General features: G+C 39.0%; 1 protein-coding gene across 3 annotated transcripts; it reads left to right on the forward strand.

Moving 5' to 3' along the window:
- The first annotated feature begins 1,997 nt into the window (after window positions 1-1,997).
- Window positions 1,998-15,055, forward strand: LOC104602934 (uncharacterized). Of its 3 annotated transcripts, none has more exons than XM_010266808.3 (4): window positions 1,998-2,314; window positions 3,524-3,603; window positions 3,746-3,914; window positions 14,687-15,055. In XM_010266808.3, the coding sequence occupies exons 2-4, from the start codon at window positions 3,544-3,546 to the stop codon at window positions 14,881-14,883; spliced, it is 426 nt and encodes a 141-aa protein (XP_010265110.1). In that variant the 5' UTR covers window positions 1,998-2,314; window positions 3,524-3,543; the 3' UTR covers window positions 14,884-15,055. The 3 variants fall into 3 exon arrangements, with proteins under 3 accessions (XP_010265110.1, XP_088742767.1, XP_010265109.1); XM_088886641.1 differs by lacking the exon at window positions 1,998-2,314 and adding an exon at window positions 2,420-2,438; XM_010266807.3 differs by lacking the exon at window positions 1,998-2,314 and adding an exon at window positions 2,837-3,456.
- Window positions 15,056-16,856: the final 1,801 nt, after the last annotated feature.

Raw genomic sequence — 16,856 nt, forward strand, 5'->3', positions numbered from 1 at the left:
AAAAGGTAAAAACCAGTCTGGCCCGATTCAGCCCATGCCCAAGGCCCGGCTTATGGCCCAGCCCGACATGGCTTACAGCCTGGCCCAAGCCCGCCTCATGGCATGGGCCCGCATGAGCTTGGGTTGTGGGCCGTGCCAGGCCAACCCCCCAAGTTATCCCAGGGGAGGATAGCACAGCTTGGGATGGCCCCACGGGCCGGCATGACACGGCCTACACTTTGTGCGAACAACCCGCGGATCGTGCCATACTGGCCCGGCACAGCCCGTTTTACACTTCTACGTGCAAACCAAATACACACTTACTAATAAATAATAAATAGTGATTTGATTATAGTAGTTTAATAAAATGGCTGAATTGGATGACTTATTGTGGTGCCTTTTAGTGAATAAAATAATTAAATAATAAAATGTCGGAAGAATTCAATTTAACTTCATCTTCGGTCTTGGAATCAGTAACCCCATAGGGTTCCGAGTTCAAATGGAAACATGAAAAGAACAGGGGGATTTAGAGCATATAGAACGATAAAAGGGAAACTACAACCGGTTACATATAAACATAAATCAGGCGATGTTTGGATCATTTGTTTTTGAGCTCTGGTCTGTGGGAAAAAAAAAGAATCAGTCAAGTAAAAACACTTTTATACGCTTTGAAAGCATCAATCTTGTAAAGGCAACCTAAAGCACAAATCTTTGTCTTGTTGGGTAAGCAGGATGCAATGGGGTTCCATCACTGGGAGTGTCGACCCACTAATGAACTGAAACAGAATTCCATTCTAGAGTTTCGAGGTTATCTGTTTCAGTAAAACATTCCTCAAGTTCATGGAGTTCTTGGTTGAACAACCTTGCTTCCTCCAGAAGAACAGTGTGATCCACAGAGAAACAGACTTTAAAAAAATAAAAGATAAGAGAGAGAGAGAGAGAAATTTATTCACTGAGCTTATGCTTCCGAAGGACTTGTTCACTTGGAGAGTTTTACTGCTTTCACATCCTATGACCATGGTTCTGAGGAGGACTGGGGATAACAGAGAGTCAGAGACGATGATTGCCACTCTGTACCTTGGGGTAATGATCGTTAGACCCCGAGCTCTCATTTGTGACAAAAACTCACCCCAAACTTTCATAGTACCCCTGCCATTAGCATTTCCCAAAACATTCTGGTTTGACTGCAATGTGTGAATTTAAGCACCTTTAAAAAAAAAAAACGAAAAGAAACAAGAAAAATAGTAAAAAAAAAAAAATAAAACTACAAGAAAAGATGCCATGCTTTAACATGCCTATTTTTTGTTATTTTGATTTTTTTTCTTACTATCAAAATATCAAAATTTGGATATCGGTGTATATTGATATGATTTATATTTCAATTTTATTTACACTTTTTATTTTATATGCATTAGAAGGATGAAATAAAGCATTCTAAAGTTTTAAAGCTTTGAAAGTACATTTATATCATTTTAAAGCTTTGAAAATACACAACAAATCGTGTCAATATTTTAATCCTTACTTCAAATAGACATTTTAAAAATTTTACCCTTGCTATCAAGACCAAGGGTTTAAAAATTGGATCAAACATGGAACCGTTCTAGCCAATTGGTTCTCGGGTCAAATAGTTCAATCATTCGGTCCAAATGGATGGCCCATTCTGATTTAAAAATAAATAAAATAAAAACAGCCAAAACCATTGTCTAGGTTAACGAATTAATGGTTCAACCACATGGTCAATGGGTCACTGACCAAACCAACGGTTTAAAATGAAACCAATTACCTAATCAATTCCCGGGTCAACCAGTTTGACCATCTGGTCCGATTCGATTTTCAAAACCATGATCAAGACCATTAAGGAGGTGGGGGGAAAGTGTCAAAATTTGAAAATTTAAGGTGGGTTTTGAATACAAATTTAAAATTTTAAAGTTGGAGGGATATATAACAAGCTGCCAACTGGCTGCTTGGTATCTTCGATGGACAATGGGAAACGGATAATATAAAAGTGAGCCAAACGGATAGAAGTGGAGGAATTAGAGGAAGTGAAGAAATCAACTCAGACAAGGGATAAACTTTGGTGGAAAGAGTGCTCAAATGGGAAGTTCTCTGTTAAATCATGTTACATAGCTATTCTCAAGGATGATTCAGATCCAAATCAGATAGGTGGTGTTTGGGAAAATCCGGTCCCTCCAAGGGTTGAAGTGTTTGCTTGGCTCGTGGCAATGGACAGCATATTGACTGTGAATCATCTGAAATCCAGGGGTTTTAGCATGGCTAGCATGTGCTTCCTATTGCAAAGAACAGGAGGAAACTGTTGGATATCTATTCCTCTCATGTAAGGTTGCTGGGTTTTTGTGGAAAATCTTCACTACTTTCTTTGTGTTGCCAAACTTTCAGCCAGAATCTGCTGCAGAAATTTTTTCTTCATGACCGAAGTTAAGAGGAAGAAAGAAAGAAAGGTTGCTATTGCCAGAATCTGTTAGCAACTCAGTTGCAGACTGGGTTCTGGTATCTCCAGAATTTAATCAAATTTCTAGAGAGGATTTATGGGACAAATTGGGAGATATGTTGGGGTTTCAACTTTCAACTTTGTAAATTGGGTGGCTTATTTTTATTCTGCTTCCTAGCAGTTTTCTTCTGTTGTTTTGTGTGTGGGTGATGCCTTGTCACCACAAAAAAGATTAAATTGATTAAATGGTTTAAAAGGCCGAAAACTACATACCCAGTACTAATAGCTCATCCTCAAATCACATGCTCTTTTGTTTTTTTTTTTGGTAAAGCTCAAATGACATGTTCAAATGAGAGAAAAAGACTACGAGCAAGGAGAGGTATTCCAAGCAAAGTAAAAGCCTTGTCTATGGTCTTAAAGGTTAAATGGGTGTTTTGTTTGTGGCCTTCTATCAGCATTTATGGGGTACTAAAAGCGTTACCTGTGATTATAGTGATGACACTGTAGAATTCAAGTCTCCATTTGCCCTGTGAATCATCTAACCTGGTTTCCTTGAAAATGACCAAATGGTCTGTTTGGTTGTGGAGAAAGAATGTGATGCAAAAGAAAAATTTATTTTCTCATTTTGCCATGTTGTGTTTGATTGCTGAGACCAGATATTTGAGAATATCAGTTTTCCAATGTTTGATTGTTGGGAAAATTTTGCAGGATATCTGATTCCATTTCATTTTGATAAATTAATATGTTGTCCGACCCCACAATACAAACCTGGCGTTTTATAAGATGACATGGCATAGTAACGACCAAAAGTTGCCATGTGGCAAATCTATTACTGTGCCCAAACAAGGGAGAACGATCATTGGATTGAAATTCAAGATCCAAATGAATTACAGTCTGGGGTTCCAAACAAGGGGGAACGACGATCTATTACTGTGCCCTACTTTTTTGCATACCTCAGGAATCAATCTACTATTAGCTTTCACCCTCAAACTTGCATCTATGAATGTGTTAATCCATGACTGAATAAGGTTGTATATGTTTCCATTTTTTATTGTATATTCTCAGTCACGAGACCTCTATATTTTCAATATTCAGGTCATTCTAGAGTCTTCTTAATGGCCGCAATATACAGCCTCTTTATCATCAACAAATCTGGGGGATTAATCTTCTACAAGGTATTCTTCTTTCCTTTATTGGTTCATACTTCATAGGTTATTTATTTATGGATTGCACTTTCGGAACATTTTGAAAGAATTTCCTTGTTCTTATATATTTTTGGTAAGTAATTGTGTGTTCTAATATGGTTTTTACATTTAGGATTACGGATCAGCAGGGCGAATGGATACAAATGATAGCCTGCGGTTGGCAAGTTTATGGCATTCAATGCATGCGATCTCTCAACAATTGTCTCCCACTATGGGTTGTTCTGGGATCGAACTCCTCGAAGCTGACACATTTGATCTTCATTGCTTCCAGTCACTTACTGGTAAATCCAAATAGTATTTGCTTAGGCATGCTCATTATTGAACAATTTACAGTTTAATTTATCTTGATAAATTCTGTTACCGCGGCTTGCTCCACACACTATTTTAATTTGTATATTTGGATAATTCTCACATGTGACATTTGATCATAACTTAATATGAGAATTCGAAATGGATATACTGTATTATTGATTTCTTCTTTGTACATAAATTAATACATTGGCTAAGTTCTTATGTATGTGGCTTGTTACAGTTTTTTTTTTCTTGGTAAATGCTTATTACAAATCAGTATAAAAAACTAAGATGGACTTTATGGTTTAGACTTGCTCAGTATTGCATTTCAATTAGAACATTTGTTGCATTTTTGCTCATGAGGCTTGATAATAACACAGTACTAGAAACCTAGATGCAATTTGTAGTTTTGGGCAACATGTTCTATAATGTGTAAGTCTCTGGTTTGTGTAAGAATGGAGTCCAGTGAGTCCAGTCTAGTACACTGACTCCAGTCTAGTACATATAGTCAAAGTCTTATGTACATGCTAAAACAGTTGTTGTGAACCAAAACCATGTTGACATAGAATAAACAGTTCATGCTAATCAAGTTGGGTGCTCCAGCTTGGTCTGGTAGTGATAAAAGAATAAGATAAGTTTGGGATCAAACTAGGTTGGTGGCAGGGTTTTTGGCAATTCACAAGCAACAATTTTTTTTTATATATATATCAATAGCCACAAATGCTTTTTATTAGTGAGAGCAATTAGAAGTACAGTGAATATAGGTACAAAACAAAGACAATGAGAGATAAAACCTTTTATCTCTTCCCATGATATTTTCTCTCCCTTACAACTATGCCAGAACAAAGATTCTCTCCCCCTTGTTTAGCTAGAGCATCAGCTACAGAGTTAGCACTCAGCTTAACCCAACTGTCATTTACTTCCATGTCTCTAGTTAGCCACCTGATTTTCTTCCTTTCATTGTCGTAGATCCATATCTTCATCTCCTCATTTTGTATCCAGTTAACAGCCATTTTTGAATCTCCCTCAACAATTTTTTTTATCAGTAAAAATGTATTTTATTAAATTCAGGTTATAAGCAGTTTATACAACTTGGTGATGGGACTGTTGATCCCCTTTAATCATTCTATTCTACCCCTCATTACAGTGCAGCCCAAAATAATTGTTGTCTCAATGCCCCCTGTTTTGCGAATCCATCAGCTAGTCCATTTGCACTTCTTCGGACCCATTTAAATTCAGCATCAACCTCCTTTGCAATCTTCTCCACTTCCCTAATCACATGTTTAAACGTCCATGGGGTATGGCTGCTATTTGTTGCCCATGATATTACTACTTTTGAGTCCCCTTCCACTTCAACATGTCTGCATCCTAGTTGTTTGGCTAGTTTTAACCCTTGTAGTAATGCCAATAGTTCAGCCTTCAGCAAGTTTCCGTTGCCAATCGGTCCTGAGAACATACCCAATATCCTCCTGTCAAAGTTTCTTAATACTCCTCCGATTCCTGAGATGCCTGGATTTCCAAAGGAGCACCCATCAAAATTCAGCTTTACTTTATTGCTTTCTGGTGGTTTCCATTCCAGCCTTACTTTACCTCTTACTCTCAAAGATTGTGCTACTTCGAACCATAGTTTTCAAGGCACCTAGGCGAGGCTAGGCGACCACAGGGCACCACCTAGGCGTTGGAATTTTAAAATGCTTGTTTTATTGAGTTTTTACTTTATATATGCTTTTCAGACATGTAATTCAGCCATAAAAAAAACATTTGATTCAATTCAGCCATAAAAAAAACATTTGATTCAATTCAGCCATACAATCACTGAATCAGCCATAAAAAAATCAGTCATAAAAAATTTGAATGAGAAGAAGAATCAGCCATAAACATTTGATTCAAGTTTCAGATTCAAGACATTTAATTCAGCCATAAAAAAATCAACCACATAATCATATATACTAATGATATAAAAAAATTTGAATGAGAAGAAGAATTAAAGAAGAGATTAGAGAAGAGATTAAAAACTGAGATGATTCAAGACTTCAAGTGTGAAACTGTGAATGACTGAAGGGAGGAGAAGAGTAGGGCGGAGCCCTTGTTCTTTTCCTAAAAAAAAGGGACTCATGGGGTGGACTGACGACTGAGAGTGAGTGACGGACTGAGAACACCACTCATGGGGTGGGTGGAAGAAGAAGAAGAAGGAGAAAAAGAAGAAGAAGAAGAAGTGGAGAAAGGGAGGATTGAGGAGTATAGGGGTGGAGCCCCTGTTTTTTCGAAAAAAGAAAAAGAAAAGGACTGGCGAGCCCCTGTTTTTTCGACTGAACTGATATCTGAGAAGAAGAAGAAGAAGAAGAAGAAGAAGAAGAAGAAGAAGAAGAAGAAGAAGAAGAAGAAGAAGAAGAAGAAGAAGCTGAGCTGAGCTGAACTAAGGTGCGAGTGCGACTGCGGTGGAGCTGAGCTGCTCAAGCTTGCAGAGTTCGCCTGTTCGGTTCTCCTCCCTCTCCAATCGAACCAAAACCCTTGTAAACCCTTGTCTTAGTTTAGTTGTATACACTATTCTATAGTTGTCTTAATACTAAACTGATACAGTTTAACAAGGCTTATTTTAAAAGAATACAACAACCAATGAATATTAAACTAATAAATTTTTAAAAAATATTTTAGATACATTAGGCGCCCGCCTAAGTCTCTGGGCAGGCGCCTAGTGCACAAAACATCTGGCGTTTGGGCGAGGCGACCTTCAAAAACTGCCTAGTCGCCCGCTTAGGCATCGCCTTGACAACTATGCTTCGGACCATGTTCTTAGAATGTCTGCGACTGAGAAGACTTGAAAGCTATCCAAGGATTTTACCCAATGGGCTACTTTCACCTTGATACTATCAATCACTAACTCTACTGTTCTACTTTTTTCCAAGAAAATTCTGTTGTTCCTCTCTTCCCATGTTACCCAGCAAATTGCTGCCTTTGTTGCTTTCCACATTACTATCCCTCTTTTCCTTCGCTGTCTCAAGAAATCATGGTTGAAGAGTCCTGCCACATCTTGAGGGGGAACCCACTTGCAGCCAGAGAGTACAAAAGAATTCCCAAATTCAATGCACAAAAGAACAGGATATCATTAAATGAGAAAGGGTCTCACCACTTTCTTTACACAAAGAACACACATGAGGAGAAAGGCAAATATATGGCCTCCTTTTCTGTAGCATATCACAAGTGTTTACCTTACCAAGGAATATTTCCCAGTAGAAGGCTTGGATCTTTGGGGAAAGCAAGTACTTTGAAGAAAGAGGAGCAAGAAAAGAGGCCAGGCCGTCTGGAGAGCCTACCCAGATTCTAGAGTCTTGCAACGAAGGGTCCAAGTGGATTTTCCCTAGGAGGTCCAGCAATTGGATTAAAGATTCACACTCGTTTTCCCTTATCCTCCTTCTAAAGCCCAAATTCCAGTTCACACCGTTTGGACATGGTGATCCCAACATGGAAAAGCTTCCCCCTTAAGGTTAGATTGAAGGAAAGGGAGATCCATCATATGGATGGCTGAACCATGCTGGGTGGCTGGGCGAAATTTAAAAAATTTTCTTTCCCCCTTCCGGGAATCAAATTCCCTGATTTAGAAAGACTGCATACGGAATCTGAAACCAAGATTAAGGAAGGGATATACCTGATATGGAATCAACAGTAGTTCCCAACGTAGGTGTTCACGCCCAAAGAGTTCACCAAATCCTTCCTCCACTAAAGATGACACAACTTAGGGTGAGGCATGATCAGCAAAGAGATTCTTCAGTAAGAACCCCAATTCTTCAGCAAGAATCATGTAGGGATGTGAGCACAACTTCAAGATTGTTTCTTCCAGCAAGAAACAATATCAAGATCCAATCTTGATCACTCCAAGAACTGGAGATCGAACAGGGTAGGGTGGCAAGAGCATAGAGAAGATCTAGATTTGCAAAAAGTGTTTAACAGAAGGATTTCTCCCTCTATTTATAATCCTTCTTGGATCAGCTTCCTAATCATATCAAGAGAGGGTTTTTTGATCCAAATCTTTATTTGGATCAGAACTCCTAAGTGGATAAGACATATCTTATCCTCTTGCTGATCTAGAAGCAGATCTGATCTCAAATTCGCCCTCTTTTAATTAATCAAATTAAGCCCAGTTTGAAATGGGCTTTAGGCCCATTAAGTTATCAGGTTCACTTCCCCTTTAATTTGCTAGCTAGCTTGGCTCTCTTTGTATGGCGTGGGATCCTAACATTGATCTCCACAAAAGCCATATGGGTTCAACCTAGCCTCTGTTACAAGGCCTAGCCGAATTCATTGCTGAAGACAGTGGGCCCCTGAGCCCATCAGCATGGGCTCTTAGCAGGCCCAACATTTACACTAAATGGTCCCTGGGTTCAACCACCTTATAAAGGCCCAAGGACTATGGACTTATGTGAGATTAGCCCATCAGGTATAAACCCTAAATGGTCTTACACTTAACCTCTCAGCCCATAATGATCAAACACTACCCGACAAGAGAGGACCTCTCCCTTGGCTACAAGGTACAGTGTTGCACTCTTTGCTCACATGGATCCCGGGAATTAAAACATTTTTGCAAACATTTTGTTAAACCATAATATATATGTATATCTCTATATAAATATATTTTGTAAAACAAATTTCAAACACATTTGAAATCCAGTGTCAGCAGTTTAGGTTTCCTTCAGAGAGAGTGCATTCCCCGATCATTCACTTTGTCCGACAAAGGGGTTGATTCTGTCACTATGATCACCCACTCAGGTGAATTCTTAGACTGCCCCAACATACCCAGGTTTTGACCCCCGCTAAGAATTTCACTGATTGGCATATCAAAGACAACCCAGTCCAACACCTAGTGCAATACCATAATTGAGTCTAGGGGTTAGGTTTAACTTTCCAGTTTTGCCCATTTGTCTCCAAGGTCCAGGGCATAACTAGAAAATGGTCCGGTTTAGAGTTTCAAACAAACCTACACTACATGTGCTTCAGGTCTCACCCTGGCAGCTGAGACAAGCCATCCCAATCGACTTGGCAACAAATTAGTGTCAGCCTTGGTAGGATAAACCTCCCCAGGTCTATCCAACGGATGTGAAGATTCTAAACTAACACGAGTCTCATAAGTGTCCAGTTTAAGGGTATTACACAAAAACACACCATAATAACATGAATCAATTATGCACTTTATTCATTTACAATAAATGTCAAAAGGTACATCAATTTGATTAGAGCTAAGGGCATGCATTGTTTAACAGCTCCCACATGCACTTAGGTCCAATCGGGTACAAGCTGGAGTTACCTACTTTCCATGTGTTTTTCAAATACTTTCTGTGTAAGTGGCTTAGTCAATGGGTCTGCCACATTCTCCACTGTTGCTACCTTCTGAATCTGGATGTCCCCTCTTCCAACAATCTCCCGCAGTATGTGGTACTTTCTCTCGATGTGCTTTGACTTCGAGTGGGCTCATGGCTCCTTAGCTTGAGCAATGGCTCTAGTGTTGTCACACAACAGTGGAATGGGTGATGTGTTGGACGGAACAACTCTTAATTCTTGAATGAACTTTTTCATCCAAACGGCTTCCTTGGTAGCTTCACTTGTGGCAATGTACTCGGCCTTGGTTGTGGAATCTGTAGTGGACCCCTGTTTGCTGCTTTTTCAGCTAACTGCATAGGACCCCATCGTGAAGATGTAACCAGATGTAGACTTTCTATCATCTGGGTCTGATTGGAAGTCAGCATCAGTATACCCTAGGATCTGTAGTGAACGACCATCGAATACCAAACAAAACTCTTTTGTCCTTCGAAGGTATTTCACTATGTTTTTCACAATTGTCCAGTGCTCCTGTCCTACGTTTGATTGATATCTACTTACCACACTCACTGCCTGAGCAATGTCAGATCGAGTACATAGCATGACATACATGATGCTCCCTACTGTTGAGGCATAGGGAACCTCTCTCATTCCCTTAATCTCTTCGGGAGTCTTGGGAGACATACCCTTGGAGAGAGTGACTCCATGCCTGAAAGGAACATTTCATCTTTTGGAGTTCTCCATGTTGTATGTCTTGACAATTTTGTCTATGTAAATAGACTGGGATAATCTTATTAGCCTCTTTGATCTATCTCTATAGAGTCGAAGACCCAAGATGTAGGAGGCTTCTCCAAGATCTTTCATGGAGAATTGCTGTGAAAGCCACACTTTCACCGTAGTTAACATTCCCACATCATTCCCAATGAGTAGGATGTCATCTACATACAAAACCAAGAACGTAACCTTATCTCCCATTGTCTTCCTGTAAACACAGGGCTCATCCGGATTCTACTCAAAGTCAAACTGTTTGATGGTAATGCAAAGAGATCAAGGAATTGGTCTTTTAGTGGGGTTTTCCCTACCCATAGATCTTCCCAAAAACAAAATTTTAGTACCTTGTCCCACATCGAACCGGATGGAATTGAGGAAAGTAGGGTAGATTTCGTGAATTGCTTTCCAAGGAGAAGCCGAAGAACTGTGAGGGGAAACTTTTGCATCCTAGCCATTTCTAGTCACCCCATGAATGCTCTCAATCACTTTGTGCCACAATCTATCGCCCTCGAAGGGAAACCTCCAAAGCCACTTACCTAGTAGAGTTGTGTTCCTTAAAAGGATGTTCCCAATTCCTAAACCCCCTTGTTCCTTAGGTTTACTAACCTGTTCCCACTTGATCAAGTGGTCCTTCCCTTCCTCTCCTGGGTCCCAAAGGAAATCTCTCATATACTTCTCTAAGCACCTTGCTACCTTAGAAGGGATTCTAAAGGTTGAAAGGAAATGGGTGGGGAGGTTTTCCAGGGTGGCTCTAATCAAGGTTATTCTTCCACCCAAAGAAACCCAAAGGGCTAACTTTCTATCAAACCTTTCTGAAACTGGTTTCCAGAACCCAACTGACCTGGGATTTCCTCCTAAGGGATCTAGGTAATTAATAGGCCAGCTTCTGATCTCGCACTCCAAGATCTCCGCAAATCTTATTAGTTCTCCTTCCTCCAAATTGACCCCTACAATTCCACTTTTGGTCCAACAAAATTATTCAACAGCACCCTCAAGTTTTCCACCATTTCCTCATTGTTTCCTTAACAAAAAAATATGGTGTCATTTGCAAATTGGGGATGGTAGCAATCACTTGATTTCTACCTACCCTCCAACCTCTAATAAGGCCTTGAGCGTCAACTTTTGCCACCATTCTACTTAACACTTTTGCTACTAGGGTAAACAAGAATGGGGATAGGGGGTCACCTTGCCTAATTCCTCTCCTGGCCGGGAAGAAATCCTTTGTTGTACCTTTAATTAGGATTGAGTAATGAGCTGAACTTAAGCATCCTTTGATCCAAGCCCTCCATCTATCTCCAAATCCCAGTCTTTCTAATACTTTTAGAAGGACTTCCCGATTAACTAGGTCGTAGGCTTTTTCTAGATCTACCTTACAAACCAGCCCCTTTTCTCTACCCTTTCTTCTTTCCCCGATGCATTCATTAGCCACCAAGATTTGATCCACAATCTGCCTTCCTTCTACAAAAGCTCCTTGGAAAGGAGATATGGTTGAGGGTAACACCTTTTTTAGTCTTTCTGCTAAGACCTTTGACAGAATTTTGTAAACATTCCCAATGAGACTTATTGGTCTAAAGTCTTTAGGAGTTTTGGCCTCCCTCTTCTTTGCAATCAAAGTGATAAATGTGGCATTTGCTCCTGATGATACCTCCCCTTTGGAGAAAAATTCATTAAAGACTTCCAAGATGTCTGATTTCACCATGTCCCAACACTCTTGATAGAAGGCCATGGAGAAACCATCCGGTCCAAGGGCTTTAGATCTGTCCATTGAAAAAATAGCCTCCTTGATTTCTTGCAGGGAAAATCTCCTTTCTACGGCAAGAGATTGCTCTTCTGACAGAACATCCCCTTCCAGCTCTGGCAATTCTGGTAACACTCCATGTGGGCTTGAGAAAATTTCCTTAAAATGATTGACAAAAATCCTTGTAATCCCCTGACTTACTCTTACCACTTGTCCCTCCTCCTCCACACTAAGGATTAAGTTCTTTCTCCTTCCAATTGCAAGAGAGTGAAAAAACTTAGTGTTCCCATATCCTTCTGTGAGCAACTAACACCTTGATTTTTGTCTCCAAATCTCCTCCTTTCGTACTATCTCTTCTAGTTTTTTCTTTTGATTCCATCTTTCCCCTCTTTCTTCTTCTGAAATGGCTCTGAGAGCCTCTTTTCCATCCAGCTCCTCAATCCTCCCCACCAAGTTATCTTTTATTTCCTCTACCCTTCTGAAATGGGCTTTATTCTTTTATTTTTTCTTTTAGCCTCTTCAGTTTCCCGGAGAAACCTACCATTTTCAACCTCCCCAAAGGTCTGAGTGCCTCCCATTCAGAAAAAAAAGCCGCTTTGCTTTGATTCCTCCTCTAACATGGTGCATTTTTTGATAGTTCCCTCTAACATGATGCATTGAAAAGTGAATCCCCATAACTCCTTTTAGTTGTCAGTTTTCACCTCCCAATTGCACCATAATTTCTAAAATATACAAAGCAAAACACAATGTCGACTTCTCTTAATGTCAGCATTTTCTTTGCCAAAGATGTTTCTACTGGAAACATTAACAAAATGTTTATGGTGTTGTATCACCAATTAAGGCAAAATCATCATCATCCAAGCCTTGTCCCAACTATATGGGGTCAGCTACATCAATCCTGTTTCGCCATTCTGTTCTGTTCAGTGCCATGTCCATTATTAAATTAAGAATGCTTTATATCATTTCTTACTACTTCAATGCATGTCCTAATCAAGGCAAAATGGGTATGCTAATCAACATTCTGATGCCAAACACCATCTTATTTGCCTGACATATATAAGATATAAACCAGTCATCTTGAAAATCATTATTTCTTACTCTCCTTTTGGATTCTTTACCACAATGTCAACCACAGAACTAAAACTACCCTCATCAAACATTCCAAATTCTAACACATTCTCTGAAACCTTATCCTCATTACCAGCATGCAGCTTCACTGTCATTAGTTACCAAATGCACTATTATTATGTTTAGAAAAGTTCGTCTTCATCCCATCCTTATGGGAGTCATGCTGTGCCTTTCTGGTTGTAATTGAAATCATCTTCACCAATAGGAGACTTCATTACAAAATCTTTATCCTCGTCAATCCAAACTCCACATCACCACCATAATTCCCCTGCTGCTCATCATTGTCATATTGTCATTATCATTGTCCATGTGATTAACTCTTCTCTAAAATCACCTCTGGAGCATAGAAAGATTGAAGCAATAGATGGAAAGGTTATTTTTTGACCAGGAAGGAAAGACCATTTCAAAATTGTTCTAGAAATTACTTTTAACTGCTATATATAGAATATTTCTAATCAGCAGTGTTGCATGGACATGGGCATGAGAATCAGAATCTATCACATATCCGAGAGTCTGACCTAGCAGGACAAAAAAAAAACAAGGATTCATGATTATGCTTGTAAACAAGTATAACAAGTACTCACTGATAAAAAAACAAGTATAATAAGTACTCCATTTTGTTGAATTTAACACTATAAACCCATAGAAAACATATTTAAATGACTATCTTTGTTTCTTAATATTTTGCGGAAAAAGATGGCATTCAATGTGTATATTAGCTGTCCATTTAGCAATGAGATATAGAAAAGTGTCACCTACAGTGTCAAGAATCCACAGGGTGTTAAGAGCCCAAGGCATGTCCAACATCCATTCAGAAGACTCATGCAACAATGCTAACCGGTTGTTGTATTTTCGTTCGACTTTGATAATTCCCAACTGATTGTACCATGCCCAAAATGATTTCACTGTGCTATTCAATGTTATCAGAGCATCAACTGAGGGTCATACTCATTCCAACTATTTCACTAACTAGTCGATCGATACTCATGATGATGTGGTTCCTTGGGACGACTAAATATCAACTAACTAGTTGACCTAGTCAACCAAAATGCTTTTTCTTTCGTTTATTTATTTGTTTGTGTTCATCTGTAACTAAATATCAATTAACTCATGTTTATTTGTTTGTTTATGTTGGTTGTGTAACATAAAAAGAACCATGCCTGAGTTTGACTATATGCAAAGTCTTTCCAACTTATTGTTCAAATTACAGTCATAGGAAATCTTAGCCAACCTAATCAGAAATTAGAAAAATTGGGTTACTCAGTTAGGGTTATAAATCATTGCATTGGAATTGAATACTTTCAGGTTGGAGCTTGGAATTTCAATTTGGGTTCATCACCACAGATTGGGTGAGGGTTGACCCAACCCAGCTGATGTTTTTCCCTATCCATTGCTGTTGTTTTCATTCTCATTTCTATTATTTAGTTAGTTACATTTATTTCACATCTAGTAATTGGGAGAAAGTTTGTATTCATTGCTGATATGAGTCAACTAAGTGGTTGAAAAGGCTGCAAATCTATGGTCTGAATGTGGTACCATTGTACTATAATGTTTGGGAAGGTATTATTTTTTATGATTGTAATGGTGTATATGATAAAAATATACTGTAATCATCAATTGGTGACTTTTAAATTGGTTCTTCTGACTATTTTGGTTATGGGGAATTAATAGCTGTATTAAGTCTTCCATTTCTGTAGAATTTGATTCTGTGATGACATGCTTTCATTGGTGACAAATTTATAAAAGGGAAACCCCACCTTTAAACTTATGAGATATATTTTATTGGTAATCTCCGTACTGTATTTCTTATTGCAGGAACGAAATTCTTTGTGGTTTGTGAACCTGGAACACAGCACATGGATGACCTCTTAAAAATCATCTATGAACTGTACACAGATTATGTGTTGAAAAATCCCTTCTATGAGATGGAAATGCCAATTCGGTGTGAGCTTTTTGACCTCAACCTCTCCCAGGCAATTCAGAAGGACCGTGTTGCATTGCTGGGGCGATAAGCCTTTATGTAGTGACTACCAGATGGATAGTCAAGCTCTGTTTATTCATGTTTTAGTAATGATGGCATGATATAAACTGTTTTTTATTGGCTTGTTTAATCTATTTGCTCATGTTAATTTTATGAATTGGTCAATAGCATAGTAATTCAAGAGTTTTTAAACCCTCATCCAATCTTTCTATTTGTCCATCGATTTTGTGAATTGGCACAATGCTACACTACTAGAGCAGACTCTTAGGCGATGTTTGGTACGGTGATGTTGTGTTCAGTTGTGATTCTGTTTTAGCAACACATCAGTGCTACATAGGCGATTATACTTGCATCTTGTTTGGTAGGTTCATCAAGTACAAACGTTTTGTGCTTTTCTTATCTCAAGTTATGCAGAGCTCACTTTTAGAGGAAACATCATTTGATGTTTCCATTGTTGTGTTTTTGTTTCATCTATGTGGCGTCTTCTAGCACTTATGTGTAATAAAACACAACAAACAATGTTGGATGTTGCATTGCAATTCATGCCTGTCATGTCTTTTTCTCCAATTTTCAATGCATAAACACAATGGACACACAACACCACGGTACCCAAACACATTTAGGGAAGAAAGTATTAGAGGTTATGGCATGGGTAATTGTGAGTATTCATGACAAAGTGGGAAATGGCTGGGATGCAAGTGTATCATACAGGGCTACTCTGGCGTCACCTTGGAAGGCTATTTGTGATGCTTTTCACCTTTTTCTCTGCTTTATAAGGTATGATATATGCTCTGGGGACTTTGTTTGGTTTTGGGAAGATACTTGGCTGGGAAATTCTTCTCTCGAGGATCTTTTCCTAACTATGTTTTCCATTCCTTTGCTAAAAGGGAGTCCAGTTTCAAGTTTCATTACCCCTCCCTTACTTCCCTTGCCCTGGGCCAGAATTGGGATCTTGGTTTTGTAGAAGGTTGCAGGATGATGAGCCTAATTCAGTTGTTAACCTTGTACTTCTTGATAATGTCTGCTTGGACCCCTCTAAACCTAACAGGCATTTGTGGATTCCTCATCTTGAGGGTGTTTTCTCTTGCACCTCCTTTAGGTTCCTCTGTCAATTGCCTTCTCCCCAGGTTGTCCATTCTAATGAAGTTTGGTGTAGACCGATGCCTCCCAAAATAGGTGTTTTCTGTGAAGTGTCATGAGAAGGTTAACACTAGGACTTGTTACAAAGAAGAAGACCACATCTTTGTTTATCTCATTGGTGCATCCAATGCAAATCCAACAGTGAGAGCTGTTAAGTGTTACCACTTACTAATTTCTTGTGTTTTTACTATAGATATTTGGAAATGTTTTTTTTTTTTTTTGGATGCAGGTGGAACTTGCCAGTGGAGGTAAATGGTCACTTTGATCCAATGACACTTGTGTTGATGAATAAAAGGGGAGGATTATGTAGAGATGTATAAGAGCAGCTTTACTGAACCATCTAGGAAGAGAGGAATGAATGCAAGAATGTTTCTTTCAAGAGAAGGTAAAAAGGAAGCAGTGAAAGAATGTGTACTGACTAAGGCTATTCACTGGTTAAAAACCATGGGTATCTTCTCCAATTTCTCCTTTAATGTTCTTTGGAGGAACTGGTATATTTGCAAGAAACTCATCCAGCAAAGAAAAAGTAATGTTAGTGTGGAAGCCCCCTTCAGATGGTTTTTTCAAACTAAATTTTGATAGGAGTAGCCAAGGTAATCTGGGTCATCTAGAGTAGGGGGAATTTTGAGAAATGAGGAAGAAACTTCATTGCTTTTTCTTGGGACCAGTGGAAGTGGGGAACTCTACTAGATTTGAATTGCTCACTGTTGCAGGGTGTTAAAATTGCAAATGAGACAAACTTGGGAAATCTGTTAATTGAAGGTGATTCTAGTGTGGTGGTGGGGTGACTGAAGTAGTTGGAGTCCTGTAGTTTGGGGTTAAAAAATGAATTGAAGAAATTTAAATTGTTAACAAGAAACATGA

The sequence above is a fragment of the Nelumbo nucifera genome, chromosome 4 (assembly GCF_055504915.1).
Source record: "Nelumbo nucifera cultivar China Antique chromosome 4, China Antique-T2T, whole genome shotgun sequence".
NCBI lineage: Eukaryota > Viridiplantae > Streptophyta > Magnoliopsida > Proteales > Nelumbonaceae > Nelumbo > Nelumbo nucifera.